The 26,890-nt window shown below is 37.6% G+C and overlaps 1 protein-coding gene across 4 annotated transcripts in view; it reads left to right on the top strand.

Moving 5' to 3' along the window:
* ep300b (E1A binding protein p300 b) overlaps positions 1 to 26,890 on the top strand; it is a 112,826-nt gene that overhangs the window by 69,721 nt on the left and 16,215 nt on the right. For 2 of the 4 annotated variants that reach the window (XM_061884511.1, XM_061884513.1), the window contains exons 21-27: positions 5,979 to 6,059; positions 14,164 to 14,244; positions 19,014 to 19,091; positions 19,177 to 19,244; positions 19,314 to 19,464; positions 24,915 to 25,175; positions 25,251 to 25,416. In XM_061884511.1, coding sequence (XP_061740495.1) covers positions 5,979 to 6,059; positions 14,164 to 14,244; positions 19,014 to 19,091; positions 19,177 to 19,244; positions 19,314 to 19,464; positions 24,915 to 25,175; positions 25,251 to 25,416 — 886 coding nt within the window. The remainder of the gene's footprint in view (positions 1 to 5,978; positions 6,060 to 14,163; positions 14,245 to 19,013; positions 19,092 to 19,176; positions 19,245 to 19,313; positions 19,465 to 24,914; positions 25,176 to 25,250; positions 25,417 to 26,890) is intronic. The other 2 variants (XM_061884512.1, XM_061884514.1) reach the window with 1 other exon arrangement.

Below are 26,890 nucleotides of genomic sequence, written 5' to 3'. Positions count from 1 at the left end.
TTATGTTAGATCCACTATGGACTGGACTCTCATACTATTATGTTAGATCCACTATGGACTGGACTCTGTCACTATTATGTTAGACCCACTATGGACTGGACTCTCACACTATTATGTTAGATCCACTATGGACTGGACTCTCACACTATTATGTTAGATCCACTATGGACTGGACTCTCACACTATTATGTTAGATCCACTATGGACTGGACTCTCACTATTATGTTAGACCCACTATGGACTGGACTCTCACACTATTATGTTAGATCCACTATGGACTGGACTCTCACACTATTATGTTAGATCCACTATGGACTGGACTCTCACACTATTATGTTAGATCCACTATGGACTGGACTCTCACTATTATGTTAGACCCACTATGGACTGGACTCTCACACTATTATGTTAGATCCACTATGGACTGGACTCTCACACTATTATGTTAGATCCACTATGGACTGGACTCTCACACTATTATGTTAGATCCACTATGGACTGGACTCTCACACTATTATGTTAGATCCACTATGGACTGGACTCTCACACTATTATGTTAGATTCACTATGGACTGGACTCTCACATTATTATGTTAGATCCACTATGGACTGGACTCTCACTATTATGTTAGATCCACTATGGACTGGACTCTCACACTATTATGTTAGATCCACTATGGACTGGACTCTCTCTATTATGTTAGATCCACTATGGACTGGACTTTCACACTATTATGCACCGGTCTCCCATAGGAGAGGGGGGGGGGGGGGGGTGGGGGGGTGGCCCACATTTGCTGTCCTCTCCAAAGTTTCTCATAGTCATACTCATCGACGGTTGTGAGTTTTTCCTTGCCCTTATGTGGGCGCCGGTCCGCGGATGTCGTTGTGGCTTGTGCAGCCCTTTGAGACACTTGTGATTTAGGGCTATATAAATAAACATTGATTGATTGGAGAGTTGAGCTGTTTGGCCACAAAACTTTTAGTTTTGGCCCTGTGACGAGGCGGCAACTTGTCCAGGGTGTACGCCGCCTTCTGCCCGAATGCAGCTGAGATAGGCTCCAGCAGCCCCTGCGACCCCGGAAGGGACAAGCGGTAGAAAATGGATGGAGGGATAAATGTTTGGTAGAAATGTATTCAACAAAACCAGTTTTCTTTAAAGTGATCTAGAAATGTATCACAGCTGTTATCTATTTTATGGTGGAATGTAGTTCATCATAGAACTGCCACCCAATCTTAATAAAAAAAACTATAGATATTGAATTCTGAATCAAATTGTTACCCTCAAGAATCGAAAGGTGTGCCCAAAGATTGGTAGCACCTATGCGTTAGTGTCCATTTTGTTGACAAATAATTATCATGAACAACCTATTTTCCCCTGACGGAAAAAGGACAATAACTAAACAAAACAAACGCACATTGACTCAGACGATGACATAATTAACCGACATTTTAGTCAACGAATAAACGCGAGATGTACAGTGGTGGTCAAAAGTCTACGTACACGTGTAAAGAACATCATGTCATGGCTGTCTTGAGTTTCCAATCATTTCTACAACTCTTATTTTTTTGTGATAGAGTGATTGAAGCACGTACTTGTTGGTCATAAAAATCATTCTTGAAGTTTGCTTCTTTTATGAATTTATTACGGCTCTACTGAAAATGTGAGGGTCAAAAGTATACATACAGCAATTTTAATATTTACTTACATGTCCCTTGGCAAGTTTCACTGTAATAAGACGCTTTTGGTAGCCATCCACAAGCTTCTGCTTGAATTTTTGACCACAAAATTCAGTGTTTCCCACATGTCAGGCATCTATTTGTGGTGGTGTGGTCGGACGAATATAATTACAACACTTTATGTACATATTTATATATCAATCATCAATCAATCAATGTTTACTTATATAGCCCTAAATCACTAGTGTCTCAAAGGGCTGCACAAACCACTACAACATCCTCGGTAGGCCCACATAAGGGCAAGGAAAACTCACACCCAGTGGGACGTCGGTGACAATGATGACTATGAGAAGCTATTTATTTATTCCATCATCCATCCATCATCTTCCGCTTATCCGAGGTCGGGTCGCGGGGGCAACAGCCTAAGCAGGGAAACCCAGACTTCCCTCTCCCCAGCCACTTCGTCTAGCTCTTCCCGGGGGATCCCGAGGCGTTCCCAGGCCAGCCGGGAGACATAGTCTTCCCAACGTGTCCTGGGTCTTCCCCGTGGCCTCCTACCGGTTGGACGTGCCCTAAACACCTCCCTAGGGAGGCGTTCGGGTGGCATCCTGACCAGATGCCCGAACCACCTCATCTGGCTCCTCTCGATGTGAAGGAGCAGCGGCTTTACTTTGAGTTCCTCCCGGATGGCAGAGCTTCTCACCCTATCTCTAAGGGAGAGACCCGCCACACGGCGGAGGAAACTCATTTCGGCCGCTTGTACCCGTGATCTTATCCTTTCGGTCATGACCCAAAGCTCATGACCATAGGTGAGGATGGGAACGTAGATCGACCGGTAAATTGAGAGCTTTGCCTTCCGGCTCAGCTCCTTCTTCACCACAACGGATCGATACAACGTCCGCATTACTGAAGACGCCGCACCGATCCGCCTGTCGATCTCACGATCCACTCTTCCCTCACTCGTGAACAAGACTCCTAGGTACTTGAACTCCTCCACTTGGGGCAGGGTCTCCTCCCCAACCCGGAGATGGCACTCCACCCTTTTCCGGGCGAGAACCATGGACTCGGACTTGGAGGTGCTGATTCTCATTCCGGTCGCTTCACACTCGGCTGCGAACCGATCCAGCGAGAGCTGAAGATCCCGGTCAGATGAAGCCAACAGGACCACATCATCTGCAAAAAGCAGAGACCTAATCCTGCGGTTACCAAACCGGAACCCCTCAACGCCTTGACTGCGCCTAGAAATTCTGTCCATAAAAGTTATGAACAGAATCGGTGACAAAGGACAGCCTTGGCGGAGTCCAACCCTCACTGGAAATGTGTTCGACTTACTGCCGGCAATATTTACATTTTTATAATATTTATATATTTATATAACTATGAGAACCTATTTATTTAATATGTATATTTATATAATATTTACATATTTATATAATATGTAACTACAAGCTCCATTCACAGACAGAGTCCCATTGCTTTTATGAACGGTCGAGCGAGTCAAAAGCGGGAAAAAAATAAAAATATATTTTTTTTTTATTTATTTATTTTTGTGTCGGGCGTAATTCTTTCTTGGCGGGCCGCCACAAATAAATGAATGTGTGGGAAACCCTGAAGTTGGTGCAGTTCAGCTAAATGTGTTGGTTTTCTGACATGGACTTGTTTCTTCAGCATTGTCCTCACATTTAAGTCAGGACTTTGAGAAGGCCATTCAAAAACCTTCATTCTAGCCTGATTTAGCCATTCCTTTACCACTATTGGTGTGGGTTTAGGGTCATTGTCCTGTTGGAACACCCAACTGCGCCCAAGATCCAACCTCCGGGCTGATGATTTTAGCTTGTCCTGAAGAATTTGGAGCTAATCCTCCTTTTTCATTGTCCCATTTACTCTCTGTAAAGCACCAAACCCATTGGCAGCAAAACAGGCCCAGACCATAATATTACCACCACCATGCTTGACAGTAGGGATGGTGTTCCTGGGATTTTCTCCTCCAAACATATTGCTGGGTATTGGGGCCAAACAGCTCCATTTTTGTTTCATCTGACCACAGAACTTTCCTCCAGAAGGTCTGATCTTTGTCCATGTGATGTCAGATGAAACAAAAATGGAGCTGTTTGGCCACAATACCCAGCAATATGTTTAGAGGAGAAAAAATGAGGCCTTTAATCCCAGGAACACCATCCTCCTTTTTCATTGTTCCATTTAAAGCAGCAGTTCCACTGGCAGCAGATCAGGCCCAGAGTATAATACTACCACCACCATGCTTGACGGTAGGGATGGTGTTCCTGGGATAATCTCCTCCAAACATATTGCTGGGTATTGTGGTCAAACAGCTCCAGTTTTGTTTCATCTGAAATCATATTACAATGACAACTTTGCTCTTACAATTTTACCAAGTTTTTTTTTAAATAAAAAAAATACAATATATTTCTATAAGGCTATATCTTGTAAAATTACATAATTCTGTCTTGTAAAATAATTATTCCCCAGAATATTCCTAAAAGTTCTTGTATGAAAACGTTTTCTCACAGTATGAAAACTTTTTCTAAAAAAAAGAACAAAACTTTTTTTGACAATATATTTGACTTTGTTAAATATCATACTTTTTTCTTTAAAAAAGAAACACTTATTACAATATCTTAATTTCTTTAAAGTAACTTTTTCTCACAATATTGTTTTTATTTAAAAAAGAAAATTATATATAAAATATATTTAAAAAATGTATATCCATCCATTTCCTACCGCTTATTCCCTTTTTTGGGGTCGCGGGGGCGCTGGCGCCTATCTCAGCTACAATCGGGCGGAAGGCGGGGTACACCCTGGACAAGTCGCCACCTCATCTCAGGGCCAACACAGATAGACAACATTCACACAAAAAAGATAAATGTCATTATACATTTTAATTTTAAGTGTAATTTTGTCTTATAACATATTTTTTTTCCCCAGGATATTTTTAAATGCCTTTTTTAAAAATACATAATACTTTAAGGGTGTAAAATGGCATATTATTACTTCTTTAAAAAGAAACACATTTTTATTACAATATTTTTTCTCAAAATATATCCACACAATTTTTGTAAAATTATTTTCCTCAGAATATTGCGTTTTTCTAAAAAAACAAACAATAAAAACAACAACCTTTTTTCACCATATTTCTGACTTTAATACTGTCAAATGGCATAATTTTGTCTTGAAAATAATAATAAAAAAAATTGTTTAGATATTCCAACCAATTTTCCCTCCAATTTTTCATATGTGTGAGCAAACGTCAAAACTTCTTGAGCATTCAGTGGCGCACATGTGAGCGACGGCAGACGTGCACACGGTTATGCGCTTATCTTTTTATTCGATTTTGTGCGAGCCCTAGATTTGCCGTGTTTAGAGGACGCATGAGATTAGAGGGAACGTTGATTCCACATAATTCTTGTGCAATGACAACTTTTTCTCGCAATATTAATAACTTTTTAGTAAAAAAACAACAAAAAATAACACAACCTTTTTAGTAATTTATATGACTTTAAGTTTGTAAAATGATAAAAAATCTATTAAAATTCTCAAAATATTCCTAAAAATTCTGGATGACACTTTTTTCCGACAATAATTCAACTTTTTGAAGAAAACAAAAAAAAAAAAGAAATTTTCCGTAGAGACAGAAAGTGTGCTAAAGTGACAAATGAGAGTTGAGAATAAATGGTTCACACTCTGGCCATCTGGCTGCCTCCTGGGAGTCCTAGGTATGGCTGTCCTTTTGGAGTTCCAGTGCTAACTAGGGCGGGGTGGGCGTGTCTGCGGGCCGGATGGCGAATAGGAATAAGAAGATGGTGTGTAAAAAAGCACTCCAGCACAAAAGGGAGAATGGGGTCCTTGGTCAGCACGTGACCTCATGAAGGGGGGCAGTTCCCACTTTCTAGATGATGAGTGTTTGTTGCTTTGCCATAATACTTCTCCTCATCCCCCTGTGGTGTTTTGGAGACATGTCCATGTTGTTGACCACTGACGCTAATCTTTGCTTTGCCTTGGCTCTCTGTCCTCTGTTGCTCCTTCACCTCCATCCCTGTCTGACATGGAACGCTTTTTTGGAATCTTCATTGTGACCCCTTCTCTCCCTCCTTTTTTTTGTAACGCTTGTGATGTCTGCATTGGCCTGCTTTGCTGTGACCAATCATCCACTACGAAATTTACGCTCAAAACCCAAACACTCCTGCCGGCGACCATCTTCCTTGCCCTCTGCCTCCTCCTGCCCTGCCGTGCCCGCTCTGTGACCACCGGTGTAGTTCACCAAAATATGGGCTTCTTGCTGACAGGTACCACTTCTGTGAGAAGTGTTTCAACGAAATCCAGGGCGAGACCGTCTCCCTGGGCGACGACCCCTCCCAGCCTCAAACGTGAGTTGCTTCTTTCCATTCTGCTCTTGTAGATCAGGGGTGTCCAAACCTCTGTCATACTTTTCATTTTCAAAACCGACGCCGCTTTATTGGGACCCCGAGGTGACCGTTAAAGGTCCCAGTCATTCAAGGTTTAAAAATAAGTCATATATGAACATTTTACTTTCTGCACTTAAATATCTATAAATCTACTTCAGATCCATCCCTTGGCATAAAGATACAATTTACTTCTTAGGATTTTTGCCCTTTTTCTCAAAATAGTGGGAAAAATCCAAAATATGCAATATCCTCCTTACAAAAAATGTTCAAAGATGAATATTTGATGTCAAGTAATTGGAGTTTTAAATAGGTCAATAATTCATAACATTGCTTTGGACTCCTTATTTATTGAGCAATGACAGTTAAAAAAAAAAGGAAAAAAAAAGACTAAAGTTCCCAGGGACCTAAAAGTGTCTCAATAATTAAAGTGTTAAAAAAGGTCATATATAAACAATTGTTTTACTTTCTCCACTTAAATATCTATAAAATGAATTAGATTCATCCATTGACGTAAATTTACAATTTTCTTTTCAGGATTTTTGCCCTTTTTGTCAAAATAGTAGGACAAACCCAAAATTTGCAATATTTTCCTTACAAAAAATGTTCAAAGATGAATATTTGATGTGAAGTAATTAAAGCCCTAAATAGGTCTAATTCACAACAACATTGCTTTCGGTTTATTATTTTTTTAACAATGACAGTTTAAAAAAACAAAAACAAAAAAAAACTAAAGTTCCTGGGGACCTTAAAGGGTCTCAGTAATTAAAGTGTTAAAAAAGGTCATATATAAACAATTGTTTTACTTTCTCGACTTAAATATCTATGAATTAAATTAGATTTATCCATTGACATTAATTTACAATTTTCTTTTCAGGATTTTTGCCCTTTTTGTCAAAATAGTAGGAAAAACACAAGATATAAATTGTAGCCTTAAATAGGTCAATAATTAATAACAACATTGCTTTGGGCTCCTTATTTATTGAGCAATGACAGTTTGAAAAAATAAAAAACGACTTAAGTTCCCAGAGACCTAAAAGAGTCTCAGTAATTAAAGTGTTAAAAACAAGTCATATATAAACAACTGTTTTACTTTCTACACCTATATATCTATATATCTACTTCAGAGCTATCCCTTGACATAAAGTTTGAATTTTATTTTCATGATTTTAGCCATTTTTGTCAAAATAGTAGGAAAAACCCAAAAATATGCAATATTTTCCCTCCAAAAATTGTTCAAAGATGAATATTTGATGTGAAGTAATTAGAGTCTTAAATAGGTCAATAATTCACAACAACATTGCTTTCGGATTATTATTTTTTGAGCAATGACAGTTTAAAAAAAACAAAAAAACTAAATTTTCTGGGGACCTTAAAGTGTCTCAGTAATTAAAGTGTTAAAAAAGGTCATATATAAACAATTGTTTTACTTTCTCCACTTAAATATCTATAAATTAAATTAGATTCATCCATTGACATAATTTTTCAATTTTCTTTTCAGGATTTTTGCCCTTTTTGTCAAAATAGTAGGAAAAACACAAAATATGCATTGGAGCCTTAAATGAGTCATAACAACATTGCTTTTGGTTCCTTATTATTTATTGAGCAATGACAGTTTGAAAACATTTAAAACAATTAAAGTTCCCAGGGACCTAAATGAGTCTCAGTAACTAAAGTTTTAAAAACAAGTCATATATAAACAACTGTTTTACTTTCTACACCTAAATATCTATAAATCTACTTCAAATCTATCCCTTGACATAAAGTTAGAATTTTATTTTCAGGATGTTTGCCCTTTTTGTCAAAATAGTAGGAAAAGCCCAAAAGTATGCAATATTTTCCCTCCAAAAAATGTTCAAAGATGAATATTTGATGTGAAGTATTTGGAGCCTTAAATAGGTCAATAATTCATAACATTGCTATAGGTTCCTTATTCTTTATTGAGCAATGACCGTTTAAAAAAAATTACTCAAGTTGTCAGGGACCTCAAAGGGCCTCAGTAATTAAAGTGTTAAAAATAAGTCATATAGAAATAATTGTTTTACTTTCTACACCTAAATATCTATATATCTACTTCAGATCCATCCCTTGACATAAATTTACAATTTTCTTTTCAGGATTTTTGCCCTTTTTGTCAAAATAGTAAGAAAAACACAAGATATGCATTGTAGCCTTAAATAGGTCAATAATTCATAACAACAATGTTTTGGGGTCCTTATTATTTATTGAGCAATGACAGTTTGAAAAAATAAAAAACGATTAAAGTTCCCAGGCACCTAAAAGGGTCTCAGTAATTAAAGTGTTAAAAATAAGTCATATAGAGATAATTGTTTTACTTTCTACACCTAAATATCTATATATCTACTTCAGATCTACCCTTTGACATAAAGTTAGAATTTTATTTTCAGGATGTTTGCCCTTTTTGTCAAAATAGTAGGAAAAACACAATATATAAATGGGAGCCTTAAATAGGTCAATAATTCATAACAACATTGCTGTTGGTTTATTATTTTTTGAGCAATGACAGTTTTAAAAAAACAAGAAAAAAAAAATACTAAATTTCCCAGGGACCTAAAAGGGTCTCAGTAATTAAAGTTTTTAAAAAAATCAATATATATAAACAATTGTTTTACTTTCTCCACTTAAATATCTATAAATTAAATTAAATTCATCCATTGACATAAATTTACAATTTTCTTTTCAGGATTTTTGCCCTATTTGTCAAAATAGTAGGAAAAACACAAAATATGCATTGGAGCCTTAAATAATTAATAACAACATTGCTTTTGGTTCCTTATTATTTATTGAGCAATGACAGTTTGAAAAAATTTAAAACGATTAAGGTTCCTAGGTACCTAAATGAGTCTCAGTAACTAAAGTGTTAAAATAAGTCATATATAAACAACTGTTTTACTTTCTACACCTAAATATCTATAAATCTACTTCAGATCCATCTCTTGATATAAAGTCAGAATTTTCTTTTCATGATTTTTGCCCTTTTTGTCAAAATAGTAGGAAAAACCCAAAAATATGCAATATTTTCCCTCCAAAAAATGTTCAAAGATGAATATTTGATGTGAAGTAATTGGAGCCTTAAATAGGTCAATAATTCATAACATTGCTATTGGTTCCTTATTCTTTATTGAGCAATGACCGTTTCTCAGGGACCTCAAAGGGTCTCAGTAATTAAAGTGTTAAAAATAAGTCATATAGAAATAATTGTTTTACTTTCTACACCTAAATATCTATACATCTACTTCAGATCCATCCATTGACATAAATTTACAATTTTCTTTTCAAGATTTTTGCCCTTTTTGTCAAAATAGTAAGAAAAACACTAAATATGCATTGGAGCCTTAAATAGGTCAATAATTAATAACAACAATGTTTTGGGGTCCTTATTATTTATTGAGCAATGACAGTTTGAAAAAAAAAACGATTAAAGTTCCCAGGTTGCCTAAAAGGGTCTCAGTAATTAAAGTGTTAAAAATAAATCATATAGAAATAATTGTTTTACTTTCTACACCTAAATATCTATAAATCTACTTCAGATCTATCCCTTGACATAAAGTTAGAATTTTATTTTCAGGATGTTTGCCCTTTTCGTCAAAATAGTAGGAAAAACGACAAAATATGCAATATTTTCCCTCCAAAAAATGTTCAAAGATAAATATTTGATGTGATGTAATTAGAGCCTTAAATAGGTCAATAATTCATAACAACATTGCTGTTGGTTTATTATTTTTGGAGCAATGACAATTTAAAAAAAACAAGAAAAAAAAAACGACTAAAGTTCCCAAGGACCTAAGGTGTTCAAAAAAATTCATACAAACAATTGTTTTACTTTCTCCACTTAAATATCTATGAATTAAATTAGATTTATCCATTGACATAAATTTACAATTTCCTTTCAGGATTTTTGCCCTATTTGTCAAATAGTAGGACAAACATAAAATATCAATTGGAGCCTTAAATTGGTCAATAATTCATAACAACATTGCTTTTGGTTCCTTATTCTTTATTGAGCAATGATAGTTTAAAAAAAAAACGTTTTAAGTTCCCATGGACCTAAAAGGGTCTCAGTAATTAATGTGTTAAAATTAAGTCTTATAGAAATAATTGTTATACTTTCTATACCTAAATATCTATAAATCTACTTCAGATCCATCCCTTGACATAAAGTTGGAATTTTATTTAATGATTTTTGCCCTTTTTGTCAAAATAGTAGGAAAAAACACAAAAAATAGGCAATATTGTCCCTCCAAAAATGTTCAAAGATGAATATTTGATGTGAAGTAATTGGAGCCCTAAATAGGTCAATAATTCGTAACAACATTGCTTTTGTTTTATTATTTTTTGAGCAATGACAGTTTAAAAAAAAAAAGACTTAAGTTCCCGGGTCTCAGTAACTAAAGTGTTAAAAAAAGGTCATATATAAACAATTGTTTTACTTTCTCCACTTAAATATCTATACATTAAATTAGATTTTATCCATTGACATAAATTTACAATTTTATTTTCAGGATTTTTGCCCTTTTTATTAAAATAATAGGAAAAACACAAATATGCAATATTTTCTCCCCCAAAATGTTCCAAAATAAATATTTATTGGGGCCTGAAATAGGTCAATAATTCATAACGTTGCTTTTGATTCATTCTTACTTATTGAGCAGTGACAGTAGAAAAAAAAATCAGACTAAAAGTCCAGAGGTAATTAAAGTGTTAAAAAGAAGTCGTATATAAACAATTGTTTTACTTTCTACACTTAAATATCTACACATCCACTTCAGATCCATCACATTTTTAATTTTGTAAATGTGTATGCCCTTTTTGTCAAAACACTTTTTTTAATAGGAAAAATGCAATATGTTCAAAGATGAATATTTAATGTGCAGTAATTGGAGCCTTAAATTGGTCAATAATTCATAACAAAATTGTGTTTGGTTTGTTACTATTTTTGAGCAATTACAGTTACAAAAAAACAAAAATCAGACTAAAGGTAGCGGGGATCCAAAAGGCCCCCCCCATAAAAATGCGAAAAACAAGTCATACATCAATGTATATACTATAATAATGCTTTTACCCACACCACTTAAATCTCTGTTACTTCAGAACTATCCGTCAATTATGAGTGTATTGGAAATGTTCTAATCAAGTAGCCAAACTATATAGTTTTTCTTAGATTTATTTAAAAGCAGGAGCATTTCAAAAGGCCCAGCAAAGTATGTAATTGGAAGAGAGATGCATTATTCTCAATACACTGAATTCAAGGTGGGAGGGAGGGAGTAGGCTCAGTTTGGAGGGGGTAGAGAGCAAATGAACACAATGGTTCACTGTTAACTGGAATGAAGAAGCGGACACTTTCAAATGAGAAGGGAGAAGAGATACTTTCACAGTGAATCATACGAACAAGGTCAAGCTCTTTTTTCCCCAAATGTGTGTTTCACAGTAATACTGCAGTTTTGATGGCACAGTGCAAGCATACATAGATATATATTTAGTATAAGTGTCAAATTTACAGCATTTTCTCCTTACATTACACCTGTTTGCACTTTTATTACGCTTTTTAATGTTTCTTTGTAAAATCATTTTTAAAATGTGCCACAGGCCGTTCAAAAATGAGCTTCGGACCGCACTTTGGACACCCCTGATGATGCCCCTGTGAAGTGTTGTGGATATAATACTGTAGGCCTGGGTCGATTATATTAAATTAGTGCTCATTTGGTTTCAAAATGATATATAATAATCAAACGCAATAAACATTTATTTTATAATTATTTTTTTTACCATTGTAATTGGAAGGTGAAGAACTAAATCAAACAATAGAAATAAAATGGTCTGTTGTCACTCAAAGTGCCATTTTTTTCCCCCAAAACTGGGCTTCTGTTGTTTGTGTTGCCATGACTTTCCAACAAGTTGGGAATACCTCACAATTCTCATGTATTCCCATTCCAAAACAAGTCATAATTATCCGCAAATAATCGTTAAAACATTTTATTTTTAGGCCATCTCCTGCTGAATAGCTGCACTTATACAAACCCCGTTTCCATATGAGTTGGGAAATTGTGTTAGATGTAAATATAAACGGAATACAATGATTTGCAAATCCTTTTCAACCCATATTCAGTTGAATATGCTACAAAAACAACATATTTGATGTTCAAACTCATAAACTTTATTTAATTTTTTTGCAAATAATAATTAACTTAGAATTTCATGGCTGCAACATGTGCCAAAGTAGTTGGGAAAGGGCATGTTCACCACTGTGTTACATCACCTTTTCTTTTAACAACACTCAATAAACGTTTGGGAACTGAGGAAACTAATTGTTGAAACTTTGAAAGTGGAATTCTTTCCCATTCTAGTTTTACAGTATGTAGAGCTTCAGTCGTTCAACAGTCTGGGGTCTCTGCTGTCGTATTTTACGCTTCATAATGCGCCACACATTTTCGACTGGACACAGGTCTGGACTACAGGTGGGCCAGGAAAGTACCCGCACTCTTTTTTTTTTTTTTTTTTTACGAAGCCACGCTGTTGTAACACGTGCTGAATGTGGCTTGGCATTGTCTTGCTGAAATAAGCAGGGGCGTCCATGAAAAAGACGGCGCTTAGATGGCAGCATATGTTGTTCCAAAACCTGTATGTACTTTTCAGCATTAATGGTGCCTTCACAGATGTGTAAGTTACCCATGTCTCAGGGACTAAAGTACCCCCATACAATCACAGATGCTGGCTTTTGAACTTTGCGTCGATAACCGTCTGGATGGTTTGCTTCCCCTTTGGTCCGGATGACACGATGTCGAATATTTCTAAAAACAATTTGAAATGTTGAATCGTCAGACCACAGAACGCTTTTCCACTTTGCATCAGTCCATCTTAGATGATCTCAGGCCCAGAGAAGCCAGCGACGTTTCTGGATGTTGTTGATAAATGGCTTTCGCTTTCCATAGTAGAGCTTTAACTTGGGCTTAAAGATGTAGCGATGAGCTGTATTTAGTGACAGTGGTTTTCTGAAGTGTTCCTGAGCCCATGTGGTGATATCGTTTAGAAATTCATGTCTGTTTTTGATACAGTGCTGTCTGAGGGATGAAAGGTCACGGTCATTCAATGTTGGTTTTCGTCCATGCCGCTTACGTGGAATGATTTCTCCAGATTCTCTGAACCTTTTGATGATATTATGGAGCGTAGATGTTGAAATCCCTAAATTTCTTGCAATTGCACTTTTAGAACCGTTGTTCTTAAACTGTTTGACTATTTGCTCACGCAGTTGTGGACAAAGGGGTGTACCTCGCCCCATCCTTTCTTGTGAAAGACTGAGCATTTTTTGGGAAGCTGTTCTTATAGCCAATCATGGCACCCACCTGTTCCCAATTAGCCTGCACACCTGTGGGATGTTCCAAATAAGTGTTTGATGAGCATTCCTCAACTTTATCAGTATTTATTGCCACTTTTCCCAACTTCTTTGTCACGTGTTGCTGGCATCTAATTCTATAGTTAATGATTATTTGCACACAAAAAAACAAGTTTATGAGTTTGAACATCAAATATGTTGTCTTTGTAGCATATTCAACTGAATATGGGTTGAAAAGGATTTGCAAATCATTGTATTCTGTTTATATTTACATCTAACACAATTTCCCAACTCATATGAAAACAGGGTTTGTACATCATATGTCAACCTGTTTTGAAAAGGTTTGATTTCCCTTTTTTTTTACCAAATAATATATTGGGAGAGTCTTTTTTTTTTATCGATGAGTCGAGAATGGAATCATCACCACAACAATGTGAATGGAATGTTGAGTTGTTGAAAGATTCCCATCCCTAAGACTTACCGAGTTGGTTTTCATTTATTGTTCGGCCCAGGCTTTGTAGATAATAATAATAATAATAATAATAATAATGCTTCTTAAATAATGCATGTGTGTGTTTGTTGGGGGAAGAATACATTTGCACAATTTCTTGTCTTGTTTACAATGTGTGATGAATGTATGTTTGACTCTGTTCCTGATTTGATCTGACCCTCTGTGTAAAAAGTATTTTCTGCCCAATATTTTCTGATGCTTACCAGTAGGTCTCCCGGTCTCTCTGATAGGTCCATCAACAAAGACCAATTTCAACGGAAAAAGAACGACACACTCGACCCCGAGTTGTAAGTCCGTTCATGAGTTCTTTAACGGTGATGTCATTCAGCTTCACTGATATCCTCACTCATGTTCAAGTTAAATCAGAGCTTCTCAAACATTCTTTCACCAAGTACCACCTCAAGAAGCACCACCATTATTAAAATACAATAGCGCGGTAGGCCTAAGTATTCATTAACTACAAGGCAGAGTTTTTGTTTTTTTTAAACAAGTACCATATTTTCCGGACTATAAAGTGCATATATTAGCCGCACCGGACTATAAGTTGCAGATATATATACGTTGTGAAATGACCTTTTTACACAGAAATATTCTCTAAAGCAGGGGTCACCAACGCGGTACCCGCGGGCACCAGGTCGCCCGTAAGGACCAGATGAGTCGCCTGCTGGCCTGTTCTAAAAATAGCTCAAATAGCAGCACTTACCAGTGAGCTGCCTCTATTTTTTACATTTTATTTACTTACTAGCAAGCTGGTCTCGCTTTGCTCGACATTTTTAATTCTAAGAGAGACAAAACTCAAATAGAATTTGAAAATCCAAGAAAATATTTGAAAGACTTGGTCTTCACTTGTTTAAATAAATTCATTTATTTTTTTACTTTGCTTCTTATAACTTTCAGAAAGACAATTTTAGAGAAAAAATACAACCTTAAAAATGATTTTAGGATTTTTAAACACATATACCTTTTTACCTTTTAAATTCCTTCCTCTTCTTTCCTGACAATTTAACTCAATGTTCAAGATTTTTATTTTTTATTATTACTGTAAAGAATAATAAATACATTTTAATTTAATTCTCCATTTTAGCTTCTGTTTTTTTCAACGAAGAATATTTGTGAAATATTTTTTCAAACTTATTATGATTAAAATAAAAATAAAAATATTCTGGCGAATCCGTAGAATCAAATTTAAATCTTCTTTTAAAATTTTTGTTCTGGAAAATCTAGAAGAAATAATGATTTGTATTTGTTAGAAATATAGCTTGGTCCAATTTTTTATATATTCTGACAAAGTGCAGATTGGATTTTAACCTATTTAAAACATGTCATCAAAATTCTAAAATTAATCTTAATCTGGAAAAATGACTAATGATGTTCCATAAGTTCTTTTTTTTTTTTTTCAAAAAGATTCGAATTAGTTAGTTTTTCTCTTCATTTTTTTCCGTTGAATTTTGAATTTTAAAGAGTTTAAATTGAAGATAAACTATGTTTCAAAATGTTATTTTCATTTTTTTCGTGTTTTCTCCTCTTTTAAACCGTTCAATTAAGTGTTTTTTTCATCATTTATTCTCTACAAAAAAGCTTCCGTAATAGGAAAAAAAATGTACGACGGAATGACGGAAAGAAATACCCATTTTTTTAATATATATACAGATTTATTTATTAAAGGTAAATTGAGCAAATTGGCTATTTCTGGCAATTTATTTAAGTGTGTATCAAACTGGTAGCCCTTTGCATTAATCAGTACCCAAGAAGTAGCTCTTGGTTACAAAAAGGTTGGTGGCCCCTGCTCTAAATGTTTATTTACATACCTTAATTGTTTCCAAACGGTGTCTGTAAAACGGCTGATCAAACAAAACAGAAGTCATGGTCATGGACCCACTAGCTAAACAGACTCAATAACTCCATGGTGAAGTTTTGGTGAATTTACTGAGGGATTTGTGAAACTGGAACAATACAAAAAGAATGCCACTGTAAGTTAATAATACTAACACACACACATAATTGTGTTTGCATATTAGCTAATGCTAATGACACTAGCACGTACAAGTATGCATGCAAACATTCCTGCGGACATCACACATGGGACGCTTTAGTAAGCAAGAATGGTTTTAGTTATATTGTAAAACTTACAAACGTTGCTTGGAGAGATGAATGAAGAATCTATACAAGTAGAAATGCTATGGAGGGCTGGACGCTCCAGTACTATTTGTAAATAGAACACCAGCAGTGAGCAAACTCGTCCATAAGATAGAACCATAGCACAAACAATAAAACACGTTTTAGCTGTATTTCTTTTGAAACAATTTTTTATCGTAACTGTTATCAGACAAAAATCCATAAATTATCCGCACTGTCTTATAAACCGCAGGGTTCACAGTGTTGGAAAAAAGTAGTGGCTTATAGTCCGGGATTTGCGGTGTATTTGATATTTTAGGCCACTGCAACATTACACACGGTTTGAACAGTAACACTGTGTTTGAATATTTGTCTGCACCACAGTTTGAGAATCCCTGCTTTAAGTCATGCACAGTGTTGTTGTTGTTGTTGTTGTTGTGCAGTATTGACATGACAATACAGTGTTGTTGTTGTGCAGTATTGACATGACAATACAGTGTTGTTGTTGCGCACTGTTGACATGACAATACAGTGTTGTTGTTGCGCACTGTTGACATGACAATACAGTGTTGTTGTTGTGCAGTATTGACATGACAATACAGTGTTGTTGTTGCACACTGTTGACATGACAATACAGTGTTGTTGTTGTGCAGTGTTGACATGACAATACAGTGTTGTTGTTGTGGAGTGTTGACATGACAATACAGTGTTGTTGTGCAGTGTTGACATGACAATACAGTGTTGTTGTTGCGCACTGTTGACATGACAATACAGTGTTGTTGTTGTGCACTGTTGACATGACAATACAGTGTTGATGTTGTGCAGTGTTGACATGACAATACAGTGTTGATGTTGTGCAGTGTTGACATGACAATACAGTGTTGTTATTGTGCAGTGTTGACATGACAATACAGTGTTGTTGTTGTGCAGTATTGACATGACAATACAGTGTTGTTGTTGCGCACTGTTGACATGACAATACAGTGTTGTTGTTGTGCAGTATTGACATGACAATACAGTGTTGTTGTTGCACACTGTTGACATGACAATACAGTGTTGTTGTTGTGCAGTGTTGACATGACAATACAGTGTTGTTGTTGTGGAGTGTTGACATGACAATACAGTGTTGTTGTGCAGTGTTGACATGACAATACAGTGTTGTTGTTGCGCACTGTTGACATGACAATACAGTGTTGTTGTTGTGCACTGTTGACATGACAATACAGTGTTGATGTTGTGCAGTGTTGACATGACAATACAGTGTTGATGTTGTGCAGTGTTGACATGACAATACAGTGTTGTTATTGTGCAGTGTTGACATGACAATACAGTGTTGTTATTGTGCAGTGTTGACATGACAATACAGTGTTGTTGTTGTGGAGTGTTCACACGACAATACAGTGTTGTTGTTGTGCACTTTTGACATGACAATACAGTGTTGTTGTTGTGGAGTGTTGACATGACAATACAGTGTTGTTGTGCAGTGTTGACATGACAATACAGTGTTGTTGTTGCGCACTGTTGACATGACTATACAGTGTTGTTGTTGTGCACTGTTGACATGACAATACAGTGTTGTTGTGCAGTGTTGACATGACAATACAGTGTTGTTATTGTGCAGTGTTGACATGACAATACAGTGTTGTTGTTGCGCACTGTTGACATGACAATACAGTGTTGTTGTTGTGCACTGTTGACATGACAATACAGTGTTGTTGTTGTGCACTGTTGACATGACAATACAGTGTTGTTGTGGAGTGTTGACATGACAATACAGTGTTGTTATTGTGCAGTGTTGACATGACAATACAGTGTTGTTGTTGCGCACTGTTGACATGACTATACAGTGTTGTTGTTGTGCACTGTTGACATGACAATACAGTGTTGTTGTGGAGTGTTGACATGACAATACAGTGTTGTTATTGTGCAGTGTTGACATGACAATACAGTGTTGTTGTTGTGCACTGTTGACATGACAATACAGTGTTGTTGTAGTGCACTGTTGACGTGACAATACAGTGTTGTTGTTGTGCACTGTTGACATGACAATTCAGTGTTGTTGTGCACTGTTGACATGACAATACCGTGTTGTTATTGTGCAGTGTTGACATGACAATACTGTGTTGTTGTGCAGTGTTGATATGACAATACAGTGTTGTTGTGCAGTGGTGATATGATAATACAGTGTTGACATGACAATACAGTGTTGTTGTGCAGTGTTGATATGACAATACAGTGTTGTTGTTGTGCAGTGTTGACATGACAATACAGTGTTGTTGTGCCATGTTGATATGACAATACAGTGTTGTTGTGCACTGTTGACATGACAATACAGTGTTGTTGTGCAGTGTTGACATGACAATACTGTGTTGTTGTTGTGCACTGTTGACGTGACAATACAGTGTTGTTGTTGTGCACTGTTGACATGACAATACAGTGTTGTTGTTGTGCACTGTTGACATGACAATACAGTGTTGTTATTGTGCAGTGTTGACATGATAATACAGTGTTGTTGTTGTGCACTGTTGACATGACAATACTGTGTTGTTGTTGTGCAGTGTTGACATGACAATACAGTGTTGTTGTGCACTGTTGACATGACAATACAGTGTTGTTGTTGTGCACTGTTGACATGACAATATAGTGTTGTTGTGCACTGTTGACATGACAATATAGTGTTGTTGTGCAGTGTTGACATGACAATACATTGTTGTTATTGTGCAGTGTTGACATGACAATACAGTCTTGTTGTGCAGTGTTGACATGACAATACAGTGTTGTTGTGCAGGGTTGATATGACAATACAGTGTTGTTGTTGTGCAGTGTTGACATGACAATACTGTGTTGTTGTTGTGCAGTGTTGACATGACAATACAGTGTTGTTGTTGTGCACTGTTGACATGACAAAGGGGTGCTAACTCTGCTTGGTGTCTGTCCTCAGGCTGGTGGAATGCGGCGACTGCGGTCGTAAAATGCACCAGATCTGTGTCCTGCACCATGAAACCATTTGGCCTTCAGGGTGAGCACACATGACCATAATAACCCTCAATCCTGGTCCTGTTCCTTGACAAATGTCCCCCTTCCTCTCTGCCCCTCCTACACAGCTTTGTGTGTGACAACTGTCTGAAGATGGCCAACAAGACACGCAAAGAGAACAAATATGCGGCTAAAAGTAGGTTTCAAGTCCAACGACGTCTTTGACTTTTAAGACACGACATTAAGTGGTCTCACTCCCGTTCAGGGCTTCCGCAGACCAAGCTGGGTAACTTTTTGGAGACGCGAGTGAACGACTACGTCAAGCGGCAGAACCACCCCGAATCTGGCGAGGTCACCATCCGTGTGGTGCACGTCTCCGACAAGGTGGTGGAGGTCAAACCGGGCATGAAGTCCAGGTAGGAGGCCACACAAAACCCACACAACGCGACCTCACCCCCTTTGCGATCGCTCCAGAAGCACTGAGAGCAAACTCGGCCTAATTACCTCTGAGTAATGTTGCAATTTTCAATGCCCACAAAAGAATTGCCTCAAAAAAGTCAAGTAAGGCACCACTTTTCTGATTTAAAAAAAAAACGCACTAGCTTCATGCTAATATACATAGGCTTTGCTATTGACATGCTACTGATTAGCACAGGGGTCGGCAACCCGCAGCTGTGGAGCCGCATGTGGCTCTTTAGCGCCGCCCTAGTGGCTCTCTGGAGCTTTTTCAAAAATATATGAAAAATGGAAATGATGAGGGGGAAAAAAACATATTTTTTGTTTTAATTTGGTTCTGTAAGAGGACAAACATGACACAAACCTCCCTAATTGTTATAAAGCACACTGTATTAAACATGCTTCACTGATTCAAGTATTTGCCGAGCGCCATTTTGGCGGTCCTTGAACTCACCCTAGTTTGTTTACATGCATCACTTTCTCCGACTTTCTCAGACGTGATTTATGCCACTTCTTTTTCTTTTGTCTGATTTTGTCCACCAAACTTATAACGTTGTGCGTGAATGCACAAAGGTGAGTTTTGTTGATGTTATTGACTTGTGTGGAATGCTAATCAGACATATTTGGTCACTGCATGAGTGTAAGCTAATCGATGCTAACATGCTATTTAGGCTAGCTGTATGTACATATTGCATCATTATGCCTCATTTGTAGCTATATTTGAGCTCATTTAGTTTCCTTTAAGTCCTCTTAATTCAGTTTATATCTCATGACACACTATCTGTATGTAATATGGCTATTAATTTTTGGCGTCTCCAGACAGATTTGCTTTTGTATTTTTGGTCCAATATGGCTCTTTCAACATTTTGGGTTGCCGACCCCTGGATTAGCGTTAGCAATTTCTTTTTCTTGATTGTTCTTTTGGTTGTTTTTTTATTGTTTACAAACTCCAGGAGTACCATATTTTCCGGACCATAGGGCACACCGGATTATAAGGCACACTGCCGATGACCATGTCTAGTCAGGTCTATTTTCATACAAAAGGCGCACCGGATTAATAGGCGCATTAAAGTAGTTATATTATTATGATTATTTCCTACATTTAAAAGACTTCCTTGTGGTCTACATCAGTGGTTCTCAAATGGGGGTACGCGTACCCCTGGGGGTATTTGAAGGTATGCCAAGGAGTATGAGAGATTTTTTAAAAATATTCTAAAAATAGCAACAATTCAAAAATCCTTTATAAATATATTTATTGAATATTACTTCAACACAATATGAATGCAAGTTCATAAACTGAAACAAAAAATACAACAATGCAATATTCAGTGTTGACAGCTCGATTTTTTTTGTAGACATTTCCCATAAATATTGATGTTAAATATTTCTTTTTTTAGAAGAAGAAATGTTTAGAAGTAAGTTGATGAATCCAGATGGATCTCTATTACAATCCCCAAAGAGGGCACTTTAAGTTGATGATTACTTCTATGTGTAGAAATCTTTATTTATAATTGAATCACTTGTTTATTTTTCAACAAGTTTTTAGTTATTGTTATATCTTTTTTTCCAAATAGTTCAAGAAAGACCACTACAAATGAGCAATATTTTGCAATGTTATACAATTTAATAAATTCAGAAACTGATGACATAGTGCTGTATTTTACTGCTTTATCTCTTTTTTTCCAACCAAAAATGCTTTGCTCTGATTAGGGGGTACTTGAATTAAAAAAAAATTCATCACTGAAAAAAGGTTGAGAACTACTGCTCTACATAACATGTGATGGTGCTTCTTTGCTCTGAATGTTGCATAGATGATGTTTTACACAATATCTTCAAGTCGCTTTCTGACAGTCTCTTCAGGATGCGCCGTTTTGCTGTGTTATTTACGTGCCTCCATTTGGACAGCGTTTTCTCCCCGTCATCTTTGTTGTAGCGGTGTAGCGTGCAAGGATGGGAGTGAAAGAAGTGTCAAAAGATGGAGCTAACTGTTTTAATGACGTTCAGACTTTACTTCAATCAATAATGGAGCAGCATCTCCTCATCCGGAAACAACAACAACACAGGAAATGTGTTCCGACCGAAACTCTCTAATAACTACAGTTCCTTGGGTGAATAATGTAAACTCACTACACCGGTATGTTTTATTGCTTTCATGGCGAGTTTACTGACAGATATAAGTAAGAACTTTACACTACTTTATATTAGAAATGGCAACAGTGGAGGATGAATGTCACATAATATGTCACATATCGACTACGGTGTCAGCGCCATACTTGCCAACCCTCCCGATTTTTCTGGGGGACTCCCAAATTTCAGTGGCATTCCCGAAAATCTCCCAGGGCAACCATTCTCCCGAATTTCTCCCGGTTCCCACCCGGTCAACAATATTGGAGGCCTGCCATAAAGGGGCCGCCCTTAAAGTCCTCCACAACCTGTCGTCACGTCCGCTTTTACTCCATACAAACAGAGCGTCGGCCCAGTCACATAATATCTACAGCTTTTCATACACACAAATGAATGCAAGCATACTTGGTCAACAGCCATACAGGTCACACTGAGGGTGGCCGCATAAGCAACTTTAACACTGTTACAAATGTGCGCCACAGTGTAAACCCACACCAAACAACAATGACAAACACATTACGGGAGAACATCCGCGCCGTAACACAATGTAAACACAACAGAACAAATACCCACAACCCCTTGCAACACTAGCTCTTCCGAGACGCTACAATATACACCCCCTTTATCACCAAACCCCGCTACCACCAAACCCCACCCACTTTAACCCTGCTCCCCCCATTTCCCGAATTTGGTGGTCTCAACGTTGGCAAGTATGGTCACCACAGACTACAAAGGCGGCAGCACACACATTTTCAGGAATTATGCAGATCCAAAATACAGATCAGCAAGTACCAGAGGGTAAGAAAAGTTGCTTTTGCATAATATTGTGAAACAAAACGCCACATAATGTCTTACCTTATACACACAGCATAATAATACTCCTATGTTAAAGCACTGTACAATCCATCAAGCGGTGTGGCTTCATAGCTTACCAAAGTCCTACTAAAACATTTTGATAGATTTTTGAGCGCCATGTGTAATGTTCTATATTTTCAATGGAACATATAACATATTGCTGTTGTTTACTTGAGTCATATTGCAGTCTACACGTATGTCTTATGTGTGACTGCCATCTACTCGTCACACTTATCACTACACCATGTACCAAATAAAAGAGCTTTGAGGTCGGTAAGCAGAACCAGAATTATTCCGTACATTAGGGGCACCAGGTTATAAGGTTCACTGTCAAGTTTTGAGAAAAGGAAAGGAATTCAAGTGTGCCTTATGCTCCGTAAAATACGGTACTTTATATGGTCCACCAATTCATTTATATGGTCCGCCACATTTTATCTGGCCTGCCAAGTCATTTTATGTGGGTCGCCACATTATTTTATATGGTCTGCCACAATATTTTATGTGGGTCGCCACATCCATTATATGGTTTGCCACGTTATTTGACGTGGCCTGCCTTATCATATTATGTGGTCCACCACATCCTTTATATGGTCCGCCTCAATATTTTATGTGGCCTGCCATGTAATTTAAATGGCCTGCCAAATTATTTTATATGGTCTGCCACAATATTTTATATGCTCTGCCACATTATTTTATGTGCTCTGCCATGTAATTTTACGTGGGTTGCCACATTATTTTATGTGGACTGTCACATTATTTTATATGGTCAGCCACATCATTTATGTGGTCTGCCTCGTCATTTATATGGTCCGCCTCATTATTTTATGTGGACTGCCATATCATTTCATGTGGGTCGCCACATTATTTTATGTGGACTGTCACATTATTTGATATGGTCTGCCACGTCATTTATATGGTCCGCCTCATTATTTTACGTGGCCTGTCATATCATTTTATGTGGGTCGCCACATTATTTTATATGGTCCGACATATTATTTATATGGTACGCCAAATTATTTTATACTTTTCGCCACATCATTTTATGTGGTCTGCCACGTCCTTTATAATGTCCCCATGATTATTTCATGTGGCCTGCCATGTAATTTTATGTGGGTCGCCACATTATTTTATACGGTCTGCCAAATTATTTTATTTGGTCCGCCGCATTATTTTAAGTGGCCTGCCATATCATTTCATGTGGGTACAACATTCTTTTATGTGGACTGTCACATTATTTATATTGGTCCGCCATATCATTTATATGGTCCGCTTCATTATTTTATGTGGCCTGCCATATCATTTTATGTCGATCGCTAGTTTATTTTATATGGTCCACCATATTATTTATATGGTCCTCCAAATTATTTTATAAGGTTCGCCACATCATTTTACGTGGTCTGCCACATCGTTTGTAATGTCCGCCTCATTATTTTATGGGGCCTGCCATATCATTTTATGTGGGTCGCCACATTATTTTATACGGTCTGCCACAATATTTTATGTGGTCCGACACATTATTTTAAGTGGCCTGCAATCAACTTCCCTCTAAGGCAGTGGTCCCCAACCACCGGGCCACGGCCTGATTGGTACCGGGCAGTGGCCCGATTGGTACCGGGCCGCAGAAGAATTTTTTATAAAAAAAAAAAAAAAAAAATTTTTTTTTTTTTTTTTTTTAAATTAAATCAACATAAAAAACACAATATACACTTACAAATAGTGCACCAACCACAAAAAACGTCCCTTTTTCATGACAAAGAAGAAGGAAAAAAAAAAAAAAAAAAGGACACCCCCCGGGCCGCGGGACAAATTAATAAGCGGATACAAAAAGGTTGGGGACCACTGCTCTAAGGTACGCGCCTGTGCAATTGCACACTGCTCACGTGTCCCCTGCGCACGGCAAATCAAGGCCGCTCACATAATCGAATAAAAAGATAAAGCGCATAATAGTGTGCACGTCTGCCGTCGCTCACATGTGCGCCACTGAATGCTCAAGGAGTTTTGGCGTTTGCTCACACATATGCAAAAAAGTGGAAGGAAAATTGCCTGCAATGTCATTTAACACATTGTTCGATGTGACCTGCCACATTATTTATGTGCTGCCCACATCGTGGTACATGTCCTGCGAAAGGCTGCAAACAATACAGCACTTAATGTATTTAGCAGAAAAATGTATTGCATACTTACATTAATGAGTTCAATTATTTGGGGGTTATTAATCAGAAATAACTTAATATCTGCTTGTCACTTTGACTTAGGATTCCAAAGCAAGTTATCCATCAAAAATAGATGTATTCCTACATATTCACTGTAACACAGGGGCCCTCTGAGGGCCACAATAATTGTCATGTGGCCCTCAATGAAAAGCAGTTTGTTTTAGAGGCTAGCAAGCTAATACACGTACTTTGCACGCTTTGCTCACCTTGTCGAGCAGGTTTGTGGACAGCGGCGAGATGGCCGAGTCCTTCCCGTACAGGACCAAGGCCCTGTTCGCTTTTGAGGACATCGACGGCACGGATTGTTGCTTTTTTGGCATGCACGTTCAAGAGTACGGCTCCGACTGCCCACCGCCCAACCAGAGGCGAGTGTACATCTCCTACCTGGACAGCGTTCACTTCTTCAAACCACGACACCTCAGGACCGCCGTCTACCACGAGATCCTGCTGGGCTACCTGGAGTATGCCAAGAGGCAGGGGTGAGAGGATCCGCAAGAATGATGACTGAATATATTTCTAGCGCTTTCAACCAATATTCTTACATCCTGCTTCAGGTATACAACAGGTCACATCTGGGCATGTCCTCCCAGTGAAGGTGACGATTACATCTTCCATTGTCACCCGGCGGACCAGAAGATCCCCAAGCCCAAAAGGCTGCAGGAGTGGTACAAGAGGATGCTGGACAAGGCTGTGTCCGAGCGCATAGTCCACGACTACAAGGTAGTACTCATCCTCTTACTTCCTACTTCCTATAGAGCGCACCGCTATATAAGCCACACCCACTCAATTTTGCATGAAAAAATATGTTTCCATATATAAGTCGCGAATATATATTTTGTTAAATTAGTTATTTACACCACAATATTTTGTTAAAGGGGAACATTATCACCAGACCTATGTAAGTGTCAATATATACCTTGATGGTGCAGAAAAAAGACCATCTATTTTTTTAACCGATTTCCGAACTCTAAATGGGTGAATTTCGGCCAATTAAACGCCTTTCTGTTTATCGCGCTGGATGCGATGACGTCAGAATGTGACGTCGCCGAGGTAACACAGCCGCCATTTTCATTTTCAACACATTACAAACACCGGACCACAGCTCTGTTATTTTCCGTTATTTTTTACTATTTTTTGGAACCTTGGAGATATCGTGCCTCGTCGGTGTGTTGTCGGAGGGTGTAACAACACTAACAGGGAGGGATTCAAGTTGCACCACTGGCCCGAAGATGCGAAAGTGGCAAGAAATCTGCCGCCAGGCCTCCATTGAATGTGCTTGAGTGTCTCCACATTTTACCGGCGATACTAAGGCAGACATGGCACAGAGATGTATGGATAACCTGCAGATGCATTTGAAACGATAGTCAACGAAATCACAAAGGTGAGTTTTGTTAATGTTGACTGCCAGCTAATCGATGCTACCACGCTATTTACCGGCGGTGCTAAAGCAGACATGGCACAGAGATGTATGGATAACCTGCAGATGCATTTGCAACTATATTACGTTTCCTTCCACCCACATTTAATGCGAAAAAAACACTTACCAATCGACGGATTTAAGTTGCTCCAGTGTCACAAGATGCGAAAGTCCTGATCGTTTGGTCCGCACATTTTACCGGCGATGCTAACGCAGCTATTCGGCCATGCTACAACTATGAATTCGCTCAATAGCTTCAGTTTCTTCTTCAGTACTTTCATACTCCAACCATCTGTTTCAATACATGCGTAATCTGTTGAAACGCTTAAGTCGCTGAAATCCGAGTTTGAATCCGAGCTAATGTCGCTATATCTTGCTGTGGTATTCCCATTGTTTGTTTACATTGCCAGCACTGTGTGACCTCACAGGGAAATGGGCAGTGCCTTCGCAGAGAGCGAAAATAAGGCACTTTAAAGCTTTATTTAGGGATATTCAGAGACCGGTAAAATTTTGAAAAAAAATTCAAAAAATACAACAAGCCACTGGGAACTGATTTTTATTGTTTTTAACCATTTTGAGATTGTGATAATGTTCCCCTTTAATGTTGATTTACACATACCATAATTGTTTCCAAACAGTGTCTGTAAAACAGCAGTAAAACGGCTGATCAAACAAAACAGAAGTCATGGTCACGGACCCACTAGCTGTGCAAGCTCGCTCTCCAATCAGCTAAACAGACTCAATAACTCTATGCTGACGTTTTGGTGAATTTACTGA

Source organism: Nerophis ophidion, linkage group LG23 (assembly GCF_033978795.1).
Source record: "Nerophis ophidion isolate RoL-2023_Sa linkage group LG23, RoL_Noph_v1.0, whole genome shotgun sequence".
Taxonomy (NCBI): Eukaryota; Metazoa; Chordata; class Actinopteri; order Syngnathiformes; family Syngnathidae; genus Nerophis; species Nerophis ophidion.
Note: the sequence above shows the minus strand (reverse complement) of the source record. Positions and strands in the feature narration are given on the sequence as shown.